Source organism: Galeopterus variegatus, unplaced genomic scaffold (genome assembly GCF_000696425.1).
Source record: "Galeopterus variegatus unplaced genomic scaffold, G_variegatus-3.0.2 Scaffold3668, whole genome shotgun sequence".
In the NCBI taxonomy this organism is placed as follows: Eukaryota; Metazoa; Chordata; class Mammalia; order Dermoptera; family Cynocephalidae; genus Galeopterus; species Galeopterus variegatus.
The window spans coordinates 105,646-121,194 of NW_007729779.1; the positions used below are offsets into that span (position 1 = coordinate 105,646).

At 44.8% G+C, this 15,549-nt stretch overlaps 1 protein-coding gene across 1 annotated transcript in view; it reads left to right on the forward strand.

The window, feature by feature from the left end:
- The window catches only part of LOC103601294 (transmembrane protein 132B-like), a gene marked incomplete at both ends in the record, with an annotated part of 154,592 nt that overhangs the window by 43,267 nt on the left and 95,776 nt on the right, over positions 1-15,549 (forward strand). Inside the window, one exon of the mRNA XM_008585681.1 lies at positions 9,886-10,032. Coding sequence (XP_008583903.1) covers positions 9,886-10,032 — 147 coding nt within the window. The remainder of the gene's footprint in view (positions 1-9,885; positions 10,033-15,549) is intronic.

Below are 15,549 nucleotides of genomic sequence, written 5' to 3' on the forward strand. Positions count from 1 at the left end.
TGGTCCGAAGCTGAATACCCAATCTAATGCAACCAAAGAAACCTGGCTCCAGGAGTTTCATTCTGGAGGAAAGAATCTTGCTTTCATTGTGAATGAGAATGTGAGCTCTGGAGCTGTTGCAGCCATACTGTGACCATGAGAGGAGAGCTCACTGGAGGACAAAGCCCACATGGTGAGAGCTGAACAGGGTCAGGTGCCTGAAGGAACTGGGGGCATTATTTAACCTCTGTGGTGAGCTGCATCTGATGTTGGCCCTACCTCTGAACATCTTAGCAGATGAGAACCAGAATTGGATTTTTAAAAAAAATCAGTTGCAACCACCATAAAATTTCTGAGAATTTGTTGGGTGTACATTGACGTCCTTTGGGCCCAAAGTGTTGGATGTTCTCTAGAGCAGGCTTTATGAAAGAAATGGATTTACTATGGCAAATGGAGACATCAGCCCTGCCTTGGGATGTGAGAGGAATTTTCTGCCAAGAAACAGGAGTAGGATCAGGAGATCATATCTAGAGGGGAAGTGGTTGAAGTCCTTACTGGAGACTTAAAGCATTTCCGAAATATACCTCACAGAGAGGGAGCTTACATGCCTGCGTATATGATCTCTGGAGAGCCTGTGGTAGTTCATTGTTAGAAAAATAATAAGAGCTGACACCGATCAGTTTCTTCCTCCCACATATTCTTCTAAGAGCTTCACATACACTGATTCACTTAATCTTCATAATAACAACTTCATAGGTAGATATTATTATCATCCACATTTTACAGACAAGGAAACTGAGTCACAGAAGTCCAGTGACTTATCCAAGGTCTTACAGTGAGTCAATCAGGCACCTAGAATTGAAACCCATGAGTCTCGTCCCCAATCCTTCTCTCCTCCTCACTAACTCCATCCCCTCCCTGACTGACCTCCATTCCTGGGTGTACCCAGCTCTCCTAGGGAGGTAGGAATGCGCAGTGTTTTACTACATTTCAAAAGCAGAGATAATTAGAATTTATTTCTCTTTATTTTGTCAGTTTATTTTATTTTATTTATATTCCCCCAGACAGACTCAGTTTCTTGATCCCTTCCCTAATGCACCAATAGCAGCATAATGTTGGAATAATAAACACGCATGTTGCATGTGCTTTGGGCCAGCACTTTACAGTGTATTATCTCACTAAACCCTTTCAGCGACCTTATGAGCTGGCCACTGTATTAGTTTCCTAGGGCTGCCAAAACAAATGACCACAAACATGGTGGCTTAAAATAATGAAAATTTATTAGAAGGCCAAAGCCTGAAATCAAGATGTTGCCAGGGTTGAGAAACAATTCCACCCCTTTCTCCTACCTTCTAGTAGTGGCCGCCCGCAGTCCTTGGCGTAGCTGGGTTGTAGAAGCATCACTCTGATCTCTCTCTGTCTTCACGTTGCTGCCTTCTCTGTATCTCTGTGTTCTCTCCTTTTCTGTCTCTTGTAAAGATGCTCCTTACTGGATTTAAAGTACACCCTGAATCCAGGATGGTCCTACCTTGAGATCCTTAAATACAGTCACTCCTCAGTATCCACAGGGTATTGGTTCCAGGACCCCCTGGGGATACCAAATCCATGGATGCTGAAGTCTCTGACATAAAATGGTGTATTTGCACATAACCTACACATATCTTTCTGTATACGTTAAATCATTTCTAGGCTACAATGTAAATGCTATGTAAACAGTTATACTGTATTTTTAAAATTTGTATGATTTTTACTTTATTATTGTTTTAAAAAATATTTTCAATCTGTGGTTGTTTGAATCCATGGATGTAGAACCAGAGGAGACAGAGGATGGACTGTAATTGCGTTGGCGAAGACCCTATTTGTAGATAAGGGTCCATTCTGAAGTTCTGGGTGGACATGAAGGTCTGGGGGGTACCGTTCAACCCCCTACAGACACAATTATTTTTTCCTCCTTTGAGAGAGGAAGAGCCTGGACCTTATGGTAAAAGTTGGAGGCAGAGCCAGGATCTGGATTTGGGCAGCCAGGTGTGAACACCTGTGCTCTGCCTCTCAGGTGTAGTGGCTAGAAGGACAGGCACAGGAATCAGAAGCCCTGGACTTCATCCTGCCTCCAAAATAGACTTGCCTTCTGATTTTCGTCCTGTTACTTAATCCCTCAGTGCCACAGATGTCTCATTTGTAAATGTGGGATAACAAGACCCACTCATAGTGTTGTAAAGAGGATTAAATATGTTGATACAGGTAAAACATGGGACAACTTATGTAAAGCCCTTGGGAAAGTGTCTGGCCCAGGGTATTGGCCTCAGTAAATCTTATAGTTCCACAAATGTCACTGAGCAGTGCTGTGATGCATATGTCTTCTGGCATCATGCAAACATCAGAGTTTGGACAGGACAGTTTATTATCAAGACATCACCAGCATTGTCTTCAGATGGTTGTAACCTTTTTTTTTTTTTTTTTTTTAATGATAGTTTAGCTTCCTACTGAGCCCTTTCCTTGGGGTGGGTTTTCTGGTTCACTCTAACATTAGTAGACACTTATCTAAATCTTTTGGCTAGCAAATTTCCAATAAACAGACTATATATATCTTTTGTTGTCCAAATAGGAATCTTCTTTATCTCCTCTTGCTACAGCAGAACACAAAATTTTCCTCTCTTGGCCACATCCACACGATTTGCCTGTTTAATGACACCTCATCAAGTTTCCTCATGTGGAAAATGGGAGCAGAAGTCTTACTTGCCCCCCACGGGGTTGGATGAGGATTATGGGAATTAACAATGAAGAGCATCAGACAGTGCATGGTGTATAGAAGGTGCTGGAGATATTTTAGCATTTGTTCATAAGTTCTTTTTCTACTATCAAATGGGCACTAGGGGAAGGTGAGCCGTGGGCTTGGTCTGGCCAAAACCATTGAGACTCTGGTCTAGACTGAGCCATGCTCCTCTTTGTATCCCAAAGTGCTGTGCATGAAGATTCTCCTTAAAGGTTAAAGAACTGGGCAAACAATATGTAGTAGAAAAGTATTTCACAGGCTTGATTTCAGAGTTCTCCTTGCATGCTTCCTCCTCCAACCTCTCCCAAAGCAGACAGTGAAAGCCTTGGCCCACCCAGTAGGAAGTTCAGGAGTCCTCAAGACCACCCTCATTTCTTACATCAGCTGTAAGTTCAGGGGGTCCCTCAGACCATGCTCAGGTTCAATAATTCAATAGAAGGACTTACAGCATTGAGCAAAGCCGTTATACTCACAGATATTACTTATTACTGTGAAAGGACACACATTAAAACGAGCAAGGGAAGAGGCATGGAGAGTAGGATTCGGTAGAGCTCCAGGAGTAAGTATCCAGTTGTTCTCTTCCAGTGGAGTCCTGTGGAGAACACTAACTTCTCCCAGAATTAATGTGTGATTATATGCACAGAGTACTGCCAACCAGGAAAGCTTGCCAACCACCAAGCCCCAGCTTGGTGTCCAGATCTTTTATTTGGGTATGGTCATGTAGACATGGCTGACCATCTATTTGGCTGACGTTAGTCTCCAGTCCCTCTCAGTGGTCAGGCTGATACCATGGGTTCAAAGGTTCCCCACCACAAATCACATTGAAGCATAGACTGTCTGGCATGGCCAAGGCCCCAAGTAAATAAAGACATTCTATTAGGCAGGACATTCCAAGGGCATAGAAGTTAGCTCTCAGGAGCTGAGAGCAAAGGCCGGACCTCTCTGTGGACAAGGTTAATCCTTTATTGCATACCCACTATGGAAACAACCAGACAAACGCAAAACCCTGCTGAGAGTTGAGTATTTAATTCAAAAGTGGCTGGTTTGAGGATAAAACAGCAAGACGCAGGTGTTCTTGAGCCCAGCTGTGAGTCCTTGAGCCCAGACAGAGCAGGTGTCCTTGGGCCCAGCTGGGTAGTAGCCGCTAAGAGCTGGGAAAAACAAGAGAGGAAGGGAGATGGGGAAGCCGTGGCAGCCTTGTGCCCTGTCTCTGTCCCTGCTGGGTGGACACTGGCCCGGAGTCCACATGCTCTCTTGTTACATATCTATAGGAGCTGGAATGTCATCTGTCCCTGGTCCAACCAGGAAGAATGATCACCTAGACTCTGAGGCTCTTCCCAGCAGCCTGCCCCCCATCATGGACAATGCCCCTCAGAGCCAAGTGTGAGGCCCTGGACATGTGAAGGGGTGATGGTCAGGGGGAGAAGCCCCTGAGTGTGTCTGACTCATCTTGAGACCTTCCACTGAGCTTGGAAGTGGTGGAACCACCATGTCACCTGGCTCTGACTTGAATTCCTGTTACAGTCATGCTTGCCTTGTTTTGAACTTTATATTGAACTGTAACATCCGTACAGAGCAGTACACATGAGTGAGCACAGCCTGATGAATTCCCACAACCCACCGTGTAATCAGAACCTAGAAGAGGCAGAACATTGCTGGTGCCCAGACGACCCACTGGGAATCCATCCAGTTACTGCCCCCTAACCAAAGGGCAACCACTAGGCTAACTTCAACCTGAGATTCGTTTGCCTGTTTCCGACTTTCAATGAGTGGGATTATACGGTGTGTACTTTTCTGGTGTCTGGCTCCTCTCACTCGACATTATGTTTGGAGGTTTATCCATGTTGTTTTATGTGGTGGCAGACTGCTCATTCTTGTTATTGCTGTGTATTATTCCATTGTGTGATTGTATACTTTATCAGTTCTGTTGTTGATGAGTGCTAGGGTTTGAATGTGTGCGTCACCCTACTCCCAATTCATATGTTGAAATCCTAACCCCCAAGGTGATGGTATTAGGAGGTGGGGCCTTTTGGGAGGTGATTAGGTCATCTCCTGAGACGAGTGGGATTAGTGCCCTTATAAAAGAGGCCTGAGGGAGCTCCTTGGCCCCTTCCACCACCACGTGAGGACACAGTGAAAGGCTCTGCGAGAAAGCTGGCCCTCACCAGACCCCCAAATTGCCAGCACTTGGATCTTGGATTTTCCAGTGTCTAGAACTGTGAGAAATAAATTTCTGTTGTTTATAAGCCACCAAGTTTGTGGTGTTTTGTTATAGTATCCTAAATCAACTAAGGCAATGAGCATTTTGGGTTGTTTCCATTTTGGGCTGATTTGGCTGTGCTGCTGTGAACTTTCCTGTACACATTTCTGGTGGACACATGCATGCATTTCTGTTGGGCATAAAACTAGGAGTACAATTGCTGGGTTATGGGGTGTGCAGAAATGCAGGTTTAGTAGATACTGACAAATAGCATTCCAGAGGTTGAACCAAATCACACTCATTCCAGCAAACTGCACAAGTTCCAGCGACTCCACACCCACTTCAACGTTTGCTCTTTTCTGCCTTTTCAGTTTAACCATTCTGATGGGTAAGTGTCTGAGTTTTGTAATGCACAAGGGGATTTGCTGGAGTACATTGTTAATAATAATAGTGATCATGATAATTAATAGTAATACTTGAAGAGTTAAGCCATGGAGTGCATCAGTCCTGTTTTTGGCTTCAGCCCTTATGGAGATAATTAATTTGTGACTTTTGTCCTCACAGTCCTCTCCTTGGCATCTACAGAAGCCTGCCACCTTTATTGCAGTTTTTGAAGGTACTTTGCAGCTTGAAAGTCCGCCCTTTGGGGAGGTGCTGGGCCCTAGAATGTCTGCTAAAGCCAGACACAAGGAAGGGGGCTGAGATAGGTAGTATCTGGTTTCTGGAGACTTCCTCTTTGCCTGGAAATTAACCACACTAAAGTATCTGCATCCCCTCGTGTCCCAGGTTGCTAATTCAGCAAGGGGCCCTCTTGAGTCAATCCCAGAAAGCTACTGGAGCCAAAGGAAGCTGCACCGCAGGGAGCTACCAGGGCAGAAGCGCTTGTGGTGTGCTCAGGGTCAGGGAGGAGGTCCCAATACTCCCAGGTGGATTGGGAGGAGGATGAGTCTAGTAGAGAAAAAAATAATTGTGTCCGGAGCCTCAATGCTAAGCAAGGTGCCTGGGTGTGGACTGTGGAGGGTGAAAATTGAGAGCTGGTGGGAGAACCAGGGGACAAAACAGATGCCTAGGTGGCTAAACCTGGAGGGTAACTGTTAGCACTGGCTGCCTCTGGGAAGGAGAGTAAATGGGTTTTGCTTTACTGGGACAGGCTTTCCTCTGGGCTCCAGATGATTGGGAAGAAGTAACGGAGATGGATGCTGTCTTGAGAGCTTAGCAGCATCTAGCTAGAAAAGCATTGGTGGTGTCCTGGAGCCAATAATCCCACCCAAGCGGAAACCCTGAGAGACCACCTTGGTCTTTCCTCTGCCTCTCTTCAAATTCAGTAATTTCACTCAGGTCGAGCAGGCCTGATGTGCAGCCTGTGGGCACTGGTTTGGCCATGCTGGTGGCTAAATATTGAAAAACGTTGACATCTGTTGCTTAATGGTCACTGTCCCAAGTCTGCCCCACCTCCCCGCCCTAGGACGAGGGAATAAAATGTTAATGGTGAGCACAGTGGGTGGCTTCCAGTCCCTGCCCAGGCTCTGTTCATTCCGTGAAATACTTTATGAAAGACTTTGACTGTCACCTTTGGGAAGATGTTCTTTTCAGAATCCCAGAATCAGACTTGCCTGTCACAGTGGTCTGGGTTGGGATGAACAAGAGAGATGGCAGAGGGGGACAGCAGGGCGAGGCACTGTACGTCTAATCCCAAGACTTGGTTCTGAAGTGATGAATGATGAAGCCCCTGAGGGTGAGGGGGTCTGTGCCTTGTTTTCGGATCAGAATGAAAGAAATAACAATACACGAAAAACTCAAAAGAGAATCTGCATCGGGTACGTGTGCATTCATACTTCTAAGACCAAAGGGGAGAGAGAACTGAATTTAGCTCAGTTAGGGAGCTAAAAATGCGAGACATCACAGTCACTAGAATGAACTACTGAGGCACGTGTCAGGCAATACCCGGCGCAAGTGTGGATCATGAAAGAAAATTCTGTTTAGGGGGCAGGGCAGGGGGGAAAGGGAGCAGGGTTCAGAGTGGGGATCTGGTTTCTAATCCTGGCTCTGCCATTGACCAGCTCTGCGGCCTCAAGTGGTCACTTGCTCCGGGGGTGGGAGGGTTACACCTGGATGGGTTACATCTGGATGCTGAGAAGGATAGTAATAATTCTGACCACGAGGCTGCTTGCTGAAAGCTCTATGAGCTGCTACGTGTGTGTGAAAGGATGAGGAAAGCTGTCCTAGCAGCAAGTACCGATAGAAACGAGGTGGTGCGCGGTGGTGGGAGGCACTCCGCCTATCTGGACATGGGCTCTGGAACATTCTTCCCAACTGCACCTTTGGCAGCAGGATGGAAGGCTTGAACGCAGAGACAGAACAGGATGCGTCTATTCATGGTTTGTGTAAATTAATTTCTGGAACATCATGATAACAAGAAAGAAAGCTTTGTGAAAGTAGCAAGTTTGGTCACCAGAATTCAGTGGGAAGACGATGAAGTTGGGGCAAAGAACACATCTGAGTTTCCGGAGGGAATTTCCTGCGTGGGCAGCGATTTCTCAGGAAGTGCTGCGTGCAAGTTAGTGGGTGAATGTCTTAGACTCTGTGTAGGACCTATAGAAAGAGGAAAAGAGGAAGCAGACACATTTCTTTTCTATTTATTTAGATATGCAGGTATTTTCATGCCCTAATTCCACCAGCAATGTCTGGGGCTTTAGGGCAACCCTCAAATTTATAAATGTCTCTCTCACTGCTTGAAATTCTGCAATTATGGTTTTCCTTCTTTGGGTTTTGATTTTGATCGTCTTTTTAAAAGTTTCAACTATTCCTGGGAGGGGTCATTCACCTGTTTTTAAAAAAAGTTTAAAAAATTTTCCCTTTTCTTTTTTTATCAAGGTAAAATTTACATAAAATTAACCATTTCAAAGTGAGCAACTCAGTGGCCTTTAGTTCATTTGCAATGTTGTGCAAACACCACCTCTATCTAGTTCCCAGACTTTTTTATCACCCCAAAAGGAAGCCTGGTACCTGTTAGCTAAACAGTTACTATTCATTTCCCCCACACTTCCCCAGCCCCTGGCAACCAACAACCTGCTCTGTCTCTATGGATTTACTTTCTGGATCCTTCGTATAAATGGAATCATACACTGTGCGGTCTTATGTGTCTGGCTTCTTTCACTTAGAACAATGTTCTCGAGGCTCGTCCACATTGTAGCATGTGTCAGTGCTTCATTCCTTCTCATAGCAGAGCGATGTTTCATTGTATGGATACACCACATTTTATTTGTCTGTTCAACAGCTAATTGACATTTGGGTTGTTTCCACCTTTTGGATATTGTAAATAATGTTGCTATGAGCATGCGAGTACAAATATTTGTTTGAGTCCTTGTTTTCAATTCTTTCAACTATAAACCGAGGAGTGGAATTGCTGGATCATGTGTAATTCTATGTTTATGTTTAGCTTATTGAGAAACTGGCAGACTGTTCTCCCCAGCAGCTGCCCCATTTTACATGCCCACCAGCAGTGCAGGAAGGTTCCAGTTCCTCCACATCCTCACCAGCACTTGTTATCTGTCTTGTATCTTAGCACCCTCGTGAGTGGGAAGGGGTATCTCACCGTGGTTTTGATTTGCATTTCCCTGACAACTAACGATATTGGGCATCTTTTCATGTGCTTGTTGACCATTTATATACATTCTGTGGTCTCGTCAAGCCAAGACCTCCACCTATTTTTTAATTGGGTTGTCTTTTTGTTATTGAGTTGTAAGAGTTATTTATACATTCTGGATACTAGACCCTCATAAGATGGGTGATTTACAGATATTTCTTTTCATTCTGTAGGTAGTATTTTCACTTCCATTTGCCTGTTTTTAACTGGTGTCTTAGACCCTGCAGGTACGTGGATTTGATTGTCTTAATGTGCCTGTCTGTGCTGACATTCCTCTAACTCACGCACTTAATATTTTTATGTCTTTGGCATTCTTTTTTGTTCCATGGGAAAGGGAGCCCAGAGCCTCACTGGACATTTCTTCTGGTCCCCAGGCATCTGGGAAGCAGGTGGAGTCAGTCACCTGCACGGCCAAGCACCATCGATCTCGGCAGTGTTAGTTCACATCCTGGGAAGTGCCGGCACCCCCTTGGGGGTAGCACTTACACTTAGTTAAGGGACAGGAAGCAATGGGTGCTCCACAGCCCTGCCTTCCTTCTGACGGCTGTTTAGATGTGCCCACAGCATCGGGCAAGTCCTGAGGCTGCTTTAGGGACATGTGGTTAGTCACAATGTGAGGATCATTTCAGGAGCAGGGAACAAAATGGAAGACAACCCAGGCTATTACCTCTCCATGGCCTTTTCTCAATGGCAAAGCACCTAGGTCCTTGGATTCTTCCCAGTGGAACTGAGTTCTGCCCATGTTGTACCAGGCAGTACCTGGCCACATTATCTGGGCTGAATGCCACGTTTGCTTTCCTCCTGAGGACTGGGCACTCCCATCCTTTCCTTTTTACAGCGTGTTCTGTGCAGTAGCCTACCCTTTGGTCCCCTGGGCACCCCCAGCCTCCCGAGGCCCCTCCCGCCTCTTGAGGACTCTTCCCCATCTCCGGGTGAGGAAAAGGCCCTGCAGATGCCGTCCGTTTCTGCCCACAAGCGTCTGTGTCATGTACATCACACTGGGAACCCTGATGCTGAAAGCGATCTGGTTCCCAACACACCGATTACACAGAAAATTAATACACGTGGTAAAAAGCTGGGGCTCTTACTCTTGGGCACTTGTAAAAATATTAGGACACTTAGTTTTTAAAGGAAAGCCATTTCCTGCCACTCTTCCTTACACCTCCCAGAGGAATGGTGAGGTTTCGTGGATACTTTTTCCAGGTGACCTGCTCTAGCTTTGGCGTTTACTACTTGTTTTGAATTGAAATGGTTTTATTACATACATAATTTATTTCTGCCCTACAGAATTAAGGCAGCAGCAGGAGTGAAGATAATGACTGTGAGAGTCAGCAGCGAAGACCAGTGGGCAGTCCAGGAAGAGATCGACAATGGCAGCACCGAGACGACGGCCACCCTCACCTGCATGGGCCATCCCCCGGACACGCGGAGCAGGTGAGCGCCGAGCTCCCGAGGTGCCTTTGCAGTGGTGGGGCTGGCGTGGCTGTGAGAGCTGATGGCAGAATAATGTGTGTGTAGATAAAGCATTGCCTCTTCACTTAATGGGAAATGTGTTCCTTTTAGCTCGTCAGCATAGCTCAGTCATACAGCTCCTGAGCGACTTCACTACAGAGATGTGGCTTTTATCCTTTATGCTCTTTATGCACAAATGACTTGATTAGGTTGGTGGTCCCCAAAATTGCCTGAGTTCACATTTGTCACAGTGCAGAGTTTGATAACTGCATTTTAAATTATTATTATTATTGTTATTGTTTGCGCTGAAGAGTTGAAGAATGAAACGGGAAAAATAGAAATGATTTAAGAGACAGGGGAAAATGTACTTTTTTATGAGCAAACTCGAGGGTAGCTATAGCTATTGGGTAATTGTCCCTCAGTGCTTAAATATAGTCATTTTGCTGATATCACACCTGGGAACTGGTGCATGGCTTGAGAACCTTAAGTTGGATGAACTTGGCATTGCTGGCAGACAGCCTGTCTTCTCCAGCTCAGACACCAGCCTTGGGGTTTATGGGGTTGAACTCATCTGGGAAGCAGAGAAAGGTCATTGCTGATAATGACACCCAACAGGCAGGACACCCAACAGGTAGAAAGAGCTCTCACTCCTGTTGCAACAGCCTTCTCTACACAGTCTCTTCACCTCTATGCTCTTCCCCTTTTATTAAACACCCATCATCTACAGAGTTGTGTGAGTGGTTGGGCTAACAAGCTACCCTGGACTTGCAGCCCACCTGCTTTAAAACCACCATCAGCTCATACTTCACCCAGGCTCAGGCTCGAACTCCTCAGCTTGGCACGCAAGCCCCTTTCGGGTCTGTTACTTATCACCCTATATTGTCACAACCTATTCTCTTTTCTTTCTCCTCTGGTCTTTAAGCTCTTTGAGGTCCACAGTGTTAGGTGCAGAGGAGGCACTCCTTGAATGAATGAGGGAGAGGGAGCATGAGACACGATGTGAGCAGGCAGAGCCTGCCTCTGCCAATGGGCTTGCATGGTGAGGGCTGTCTCTTCTTGGGTGACCCCAACCAACCTCAGCTAGAACTCTCCTCTGCTTTTGAAGATTTCTTTCAAAGGGAGAGAAGTGACTCAGTTTGAGCAATCAAAAGCCTTCTATTAGTAACCATGGACCAAATGATCTGGGTGCCTCTCTCTCTATACTCACTGTCGTTTACATCCATTGACAGAGCTTTCAGTCTGCAACCTCACTTGACCCATGATTTCTCTGGAAATCTGTACTTGCCTGCTGAACACTCCCAAATCCTGGGTGGTTCATATACGGAAAGAGCACTGGATTTTTTTATATTTGCTCAGGTGCTTTCAGTTGCAAGTAATAGAAGAATATCCACCTACAAGTAGCTACTACAATAGGGTTTTATCATTTCACAAAATAGGAAATTTAGAGGTGGGTGATTCCATGGCTGGTTAATACAGCAGCACAATTGTGTCACCGGGTGTTTTCTATCTTTCTACTCCATTATGCCGGGTGCATTGGCTGTTGTTCTCCAGGTCGTTTCCTCATGGTTATGAGATGGCTGCACTTCCTCCAGGCATCACAAACTCATTCAGCTATAGCCAAAGACTGGAGGGGAGGGCACTTCTCCTTATGTGTCTCTTTCTACCAGGGAAGAAAATCTTTCCAACAGTACCCATGGAAGTCTTCCCTTTAGATTTCATCAATAAGCAGTGGGCTCCATGCTTTGCCCAAGAGGCGGGGCAGTCTGGGAAAGTGAATTTCTGGTATTATTTTCAGGCTTTGTAGTGGAACGTGGTCTCTGCTCCAGGGACTGAGGATGGGAGAATGTGTGCTGGGGGGTCAGCTGGCAATGTTTGCCACACTCTTCAAAGATGGTATTTGCCAAGGGTTGTGCTTAACCCCCTGTTTTGTACAGGGGTCCTGTGTGTTTGTATCCCTAGTGGAAGGTTTCCTCTTGGTTGCTTAATTTATCAAGTGGCTTTGACCAAGTGATGCCCTTAGCTGCTGTACTAACGAATTTCCTCATGCAGATGGAGAAGTTGAGGGGTGGACTGGGACTAAGAATGTCTGGGTCAGGTGCTCTTGCAGTATCCTTATCAACCTGCCTCCCTGTCTCTCCTCTGGGTTGGCTTTTTCTCAGGTGGCTCTTCCCTCCCGGAGGCAAGATGGCCCTGCCAGCAGCCGAGCTCCAGCATCCGCTCTGCTGACTCGGTCATTTCAGGGAGAAAGCTGCTCTTCCCAGATGGGTCCAGCACAAGTCCTGGGGCTGGTTGCCACTGGCTCTGTTTGGTGTAGCTTGGGTCATGTGTCCACCCTGAACCAACCACTGTAGCCAGCCCTGAGGTTCAAATCAGCTCCACTTGAAGGGCTTGGGCAGCGAACAGGGAGAGCTCTAGGTGGGCAGTAGATGCTGATGGGGTCAGAAACCAGAGTGGCCACTCCAGGTACCATCATCTCACTGATCCTGATGTTGTGCTGGAGGAGTCCAAATGGATTCCCTGGCTCGACCGACACCCTCGGAAACCACTCCCTGGGTATGTAATGGTGGAGTCCACGGTCTGTACTCAGGAAATTAATTTTTGTTGAAATATTCGACTGACCAAGTGGTAATGTTTTAAATGTAGGCTGTGGTTATCCCTTTTTGGTTTTGAGAGAATAGGTTTTGCATTCTCTTTAGAAGAGATAAAAAAGCTTACACTAGAAAAAAGTAAAGTAGTTACACAAGCAGTTACATAATTAAGAGGCGCTCTCACGTCCCAGCGTCCTCTTCCTTCTCTTCCTTTGCGTTTAGTATTTAACCTCCCTCGGGCTGTAAGAAGGGCAGGGATTGTTACTTTGGCATGACAATTTATGCTTATTTAATATCCTTCTAAAATCCATTCCATCATCTAAATAAATAATTGCTTCTTTTTATACTTTTTTGTTGAATCGTGATCTCAAATGAGGTGTGAAAGACAGGCTCATGGACCATGTTTGCTGGCTAACAAAGGGAATCTATGAATATTTCCCTAACAAAACATCCCGCGGAAAGCTGTAATCTCTGAATTGTGACAACCTTGAGTGGAATAGAGTTTTAAATAGAATATAATGTACAAACTGCCTGAAATTCTGTGATAAGAATTAAAAATGTGTCATAGGAGAAGACCTAATGCACTTAGTTAGAAAGGCAGTAAAGGTCTTAATTTAAAATATTTTAATGAACACTCACTGGGAGGAAATGTGAATAATAAAGATGAAAACCACAAGATAAAGAGTAGTGTTGCCAAAAAAGGAGAGAAGAGATTAGAAAAATAAGCAAATTTGAAAGTGTTGAGAACAGATAACACTGACCCAGGGGGAAATGAAAGCAAGGTTTTGGGCTGTTTGCATGGAAACCACGTGCAGCTGGACACCTGGAGACGAGGTGGTTTCTCGAATGATTTCTGACTCTTGGGTCCCAAACCTCAGAGAAAATAAGCTGCCAACTTTTTATGTCATCAGAAGCCACAATACAGAACCCATTCTCATCTAACAATTGGAATAGAGACAGAGAAAAGCTCAGTGGTCCACTGTGGAAAGAGGATAGAAAAGCAAAAGCCCTAAAACAGATTTCTTCAAAGAAACAGACACACCCACATTGCTGTAACCCGACTCAAGATCAAAGCCACAGACTCACTGGAGAGTGCTACAATATTTGAAAATCTGGAATCAGTCTTTCAGGAGTTTTTCTTTGCCTATTATAATCCAGAAAATATTATACCCACTTGAGCAGAGGGAGAGATCACCATTTTAATTAACTTGACTAACACACTGCTTTTTGTGAAATCTAGCAGTTGAACATTAAGCAGAAAAGCAATGTTAATATAAGAAAGTTACTGTGTCAAGTGTCATTTTATGGATTCATGAAGCATGAGCTAGGCTAAATTTTTCATTGTGCTCCAGGATTCTTATTCAAGTTAAAAATAAAAAAGGAGGGAGACAGTTCAATGATGATCATAGCTGCCTCTGTTTCTAAGTAGAAACAGGTTTTTCCTGCCTGACTCAATTTATGTTGGTTTGTTTCTTCTGTAAAAGATTTTATTGAAGGGTAAAAGAACACATGGAACATTTTGGTTTGTCTCTGAGGACAATTTTGCATGATTCTGTTGTCCATTCCTAATTTTATTTTAAAAATTTATTAAAATTACATATATAATAATTTTTAGGTGTCAAATACTATTTTAAGTCTTTTGGGAGAATGAACTTTTAAAAATAAAAAATATTAGAACCCTGGGAAGTAGGTAACTATTATTATTCCTATTTAGCAGATGTGTTATTTGAGGAACAGTTAAATGACTTCCAAAGGTCTCAGAGACAGTATGTGGTGAAAGCAATCTGACTTTGAAGTCCAGGCTTTGAAGCACCAGCCTAGGCTCTTTGTAAGGCATGGTCAGGTGCCCCTGCTGTGACTCCTATAGCAACCTCCTGCTCTTCCCCATCTTTCAGCTCTCTTGTCCCCATCGGACTGAAAACTCAGTAACAGCAGTGCTCACAGCAACAGCAGACCATCTAGCATGTGGAAATAGGGGCTATAATGGGTTGATGGTGGCCCGTCAAGATATATGTCCAAGTTCTAACCCCCGGAACTTGTGAATGTGACCTTACTTGGCAAAAGGGTCTTCACAGGGGTAATTATGTTAAGAATTTCAGGATGAGGAGATCCTCCTGTATTATCCCTGTGGTCCCTAAGTCCAATGACTGGGGTCCTTCTAAGAGATACACAGAGAAAATGGTGATGTGAAGACAGAAGCAGAGACTGGAGTGATGCAGCCACAAGCCAAGGAAGCCAAGGAATGCCTGGAACCACTGGAGGCTGGAAGAGACAATGAACTGACTGTCCCCTAGAGCCCTCAGAGGGAGCGTGGTTCTACTGACACCTTGACTTTGGGCCTCTGCCTTCTGGAACTGTGAGAAAACAAATCTCTGTTGTTTCAAGACTTTGAGTTTGTGGAGTTATGTTAAAGCAGCCACAGGAAGCAATTAATAGCGGGGCTTAATGAATACTTGTTGAATGAATGAATGGAGGCTGCTCAATCCTGGATACACATCAGAATCACCTGGGAGCCTCTAAAGAGTACAGATTCCTCAAACTGACCTCTGGGTGGGTCACAAACATTGGCCTTTTAAAGAAACATCCCCAGGTGATTTTATTGTGTAGCCAGGGTTGACAATCCCTGGGATACATGAATGGATGAAATAAGAATGAATATAAGCACTAGAAGATAAAAGTTTTTAGTTTTAAACAATTTTATGATTTGAAAGTGATATTTTTTTTTGCTTATTTCAATCAGCACCTTTCTAAAAAAATATAATTTTACTTCTCAATTTATATTGTAGTTGATTTTCATGCCCCTTTACCCCTTCCTCTCCACCACCTCCCCTCCCCCCACATCGTATCTGTTCACCTGACTTAAAACATTCAAGGAATTTTTGTGATTGTTGTGTCTTCTCCCCCGCAACCC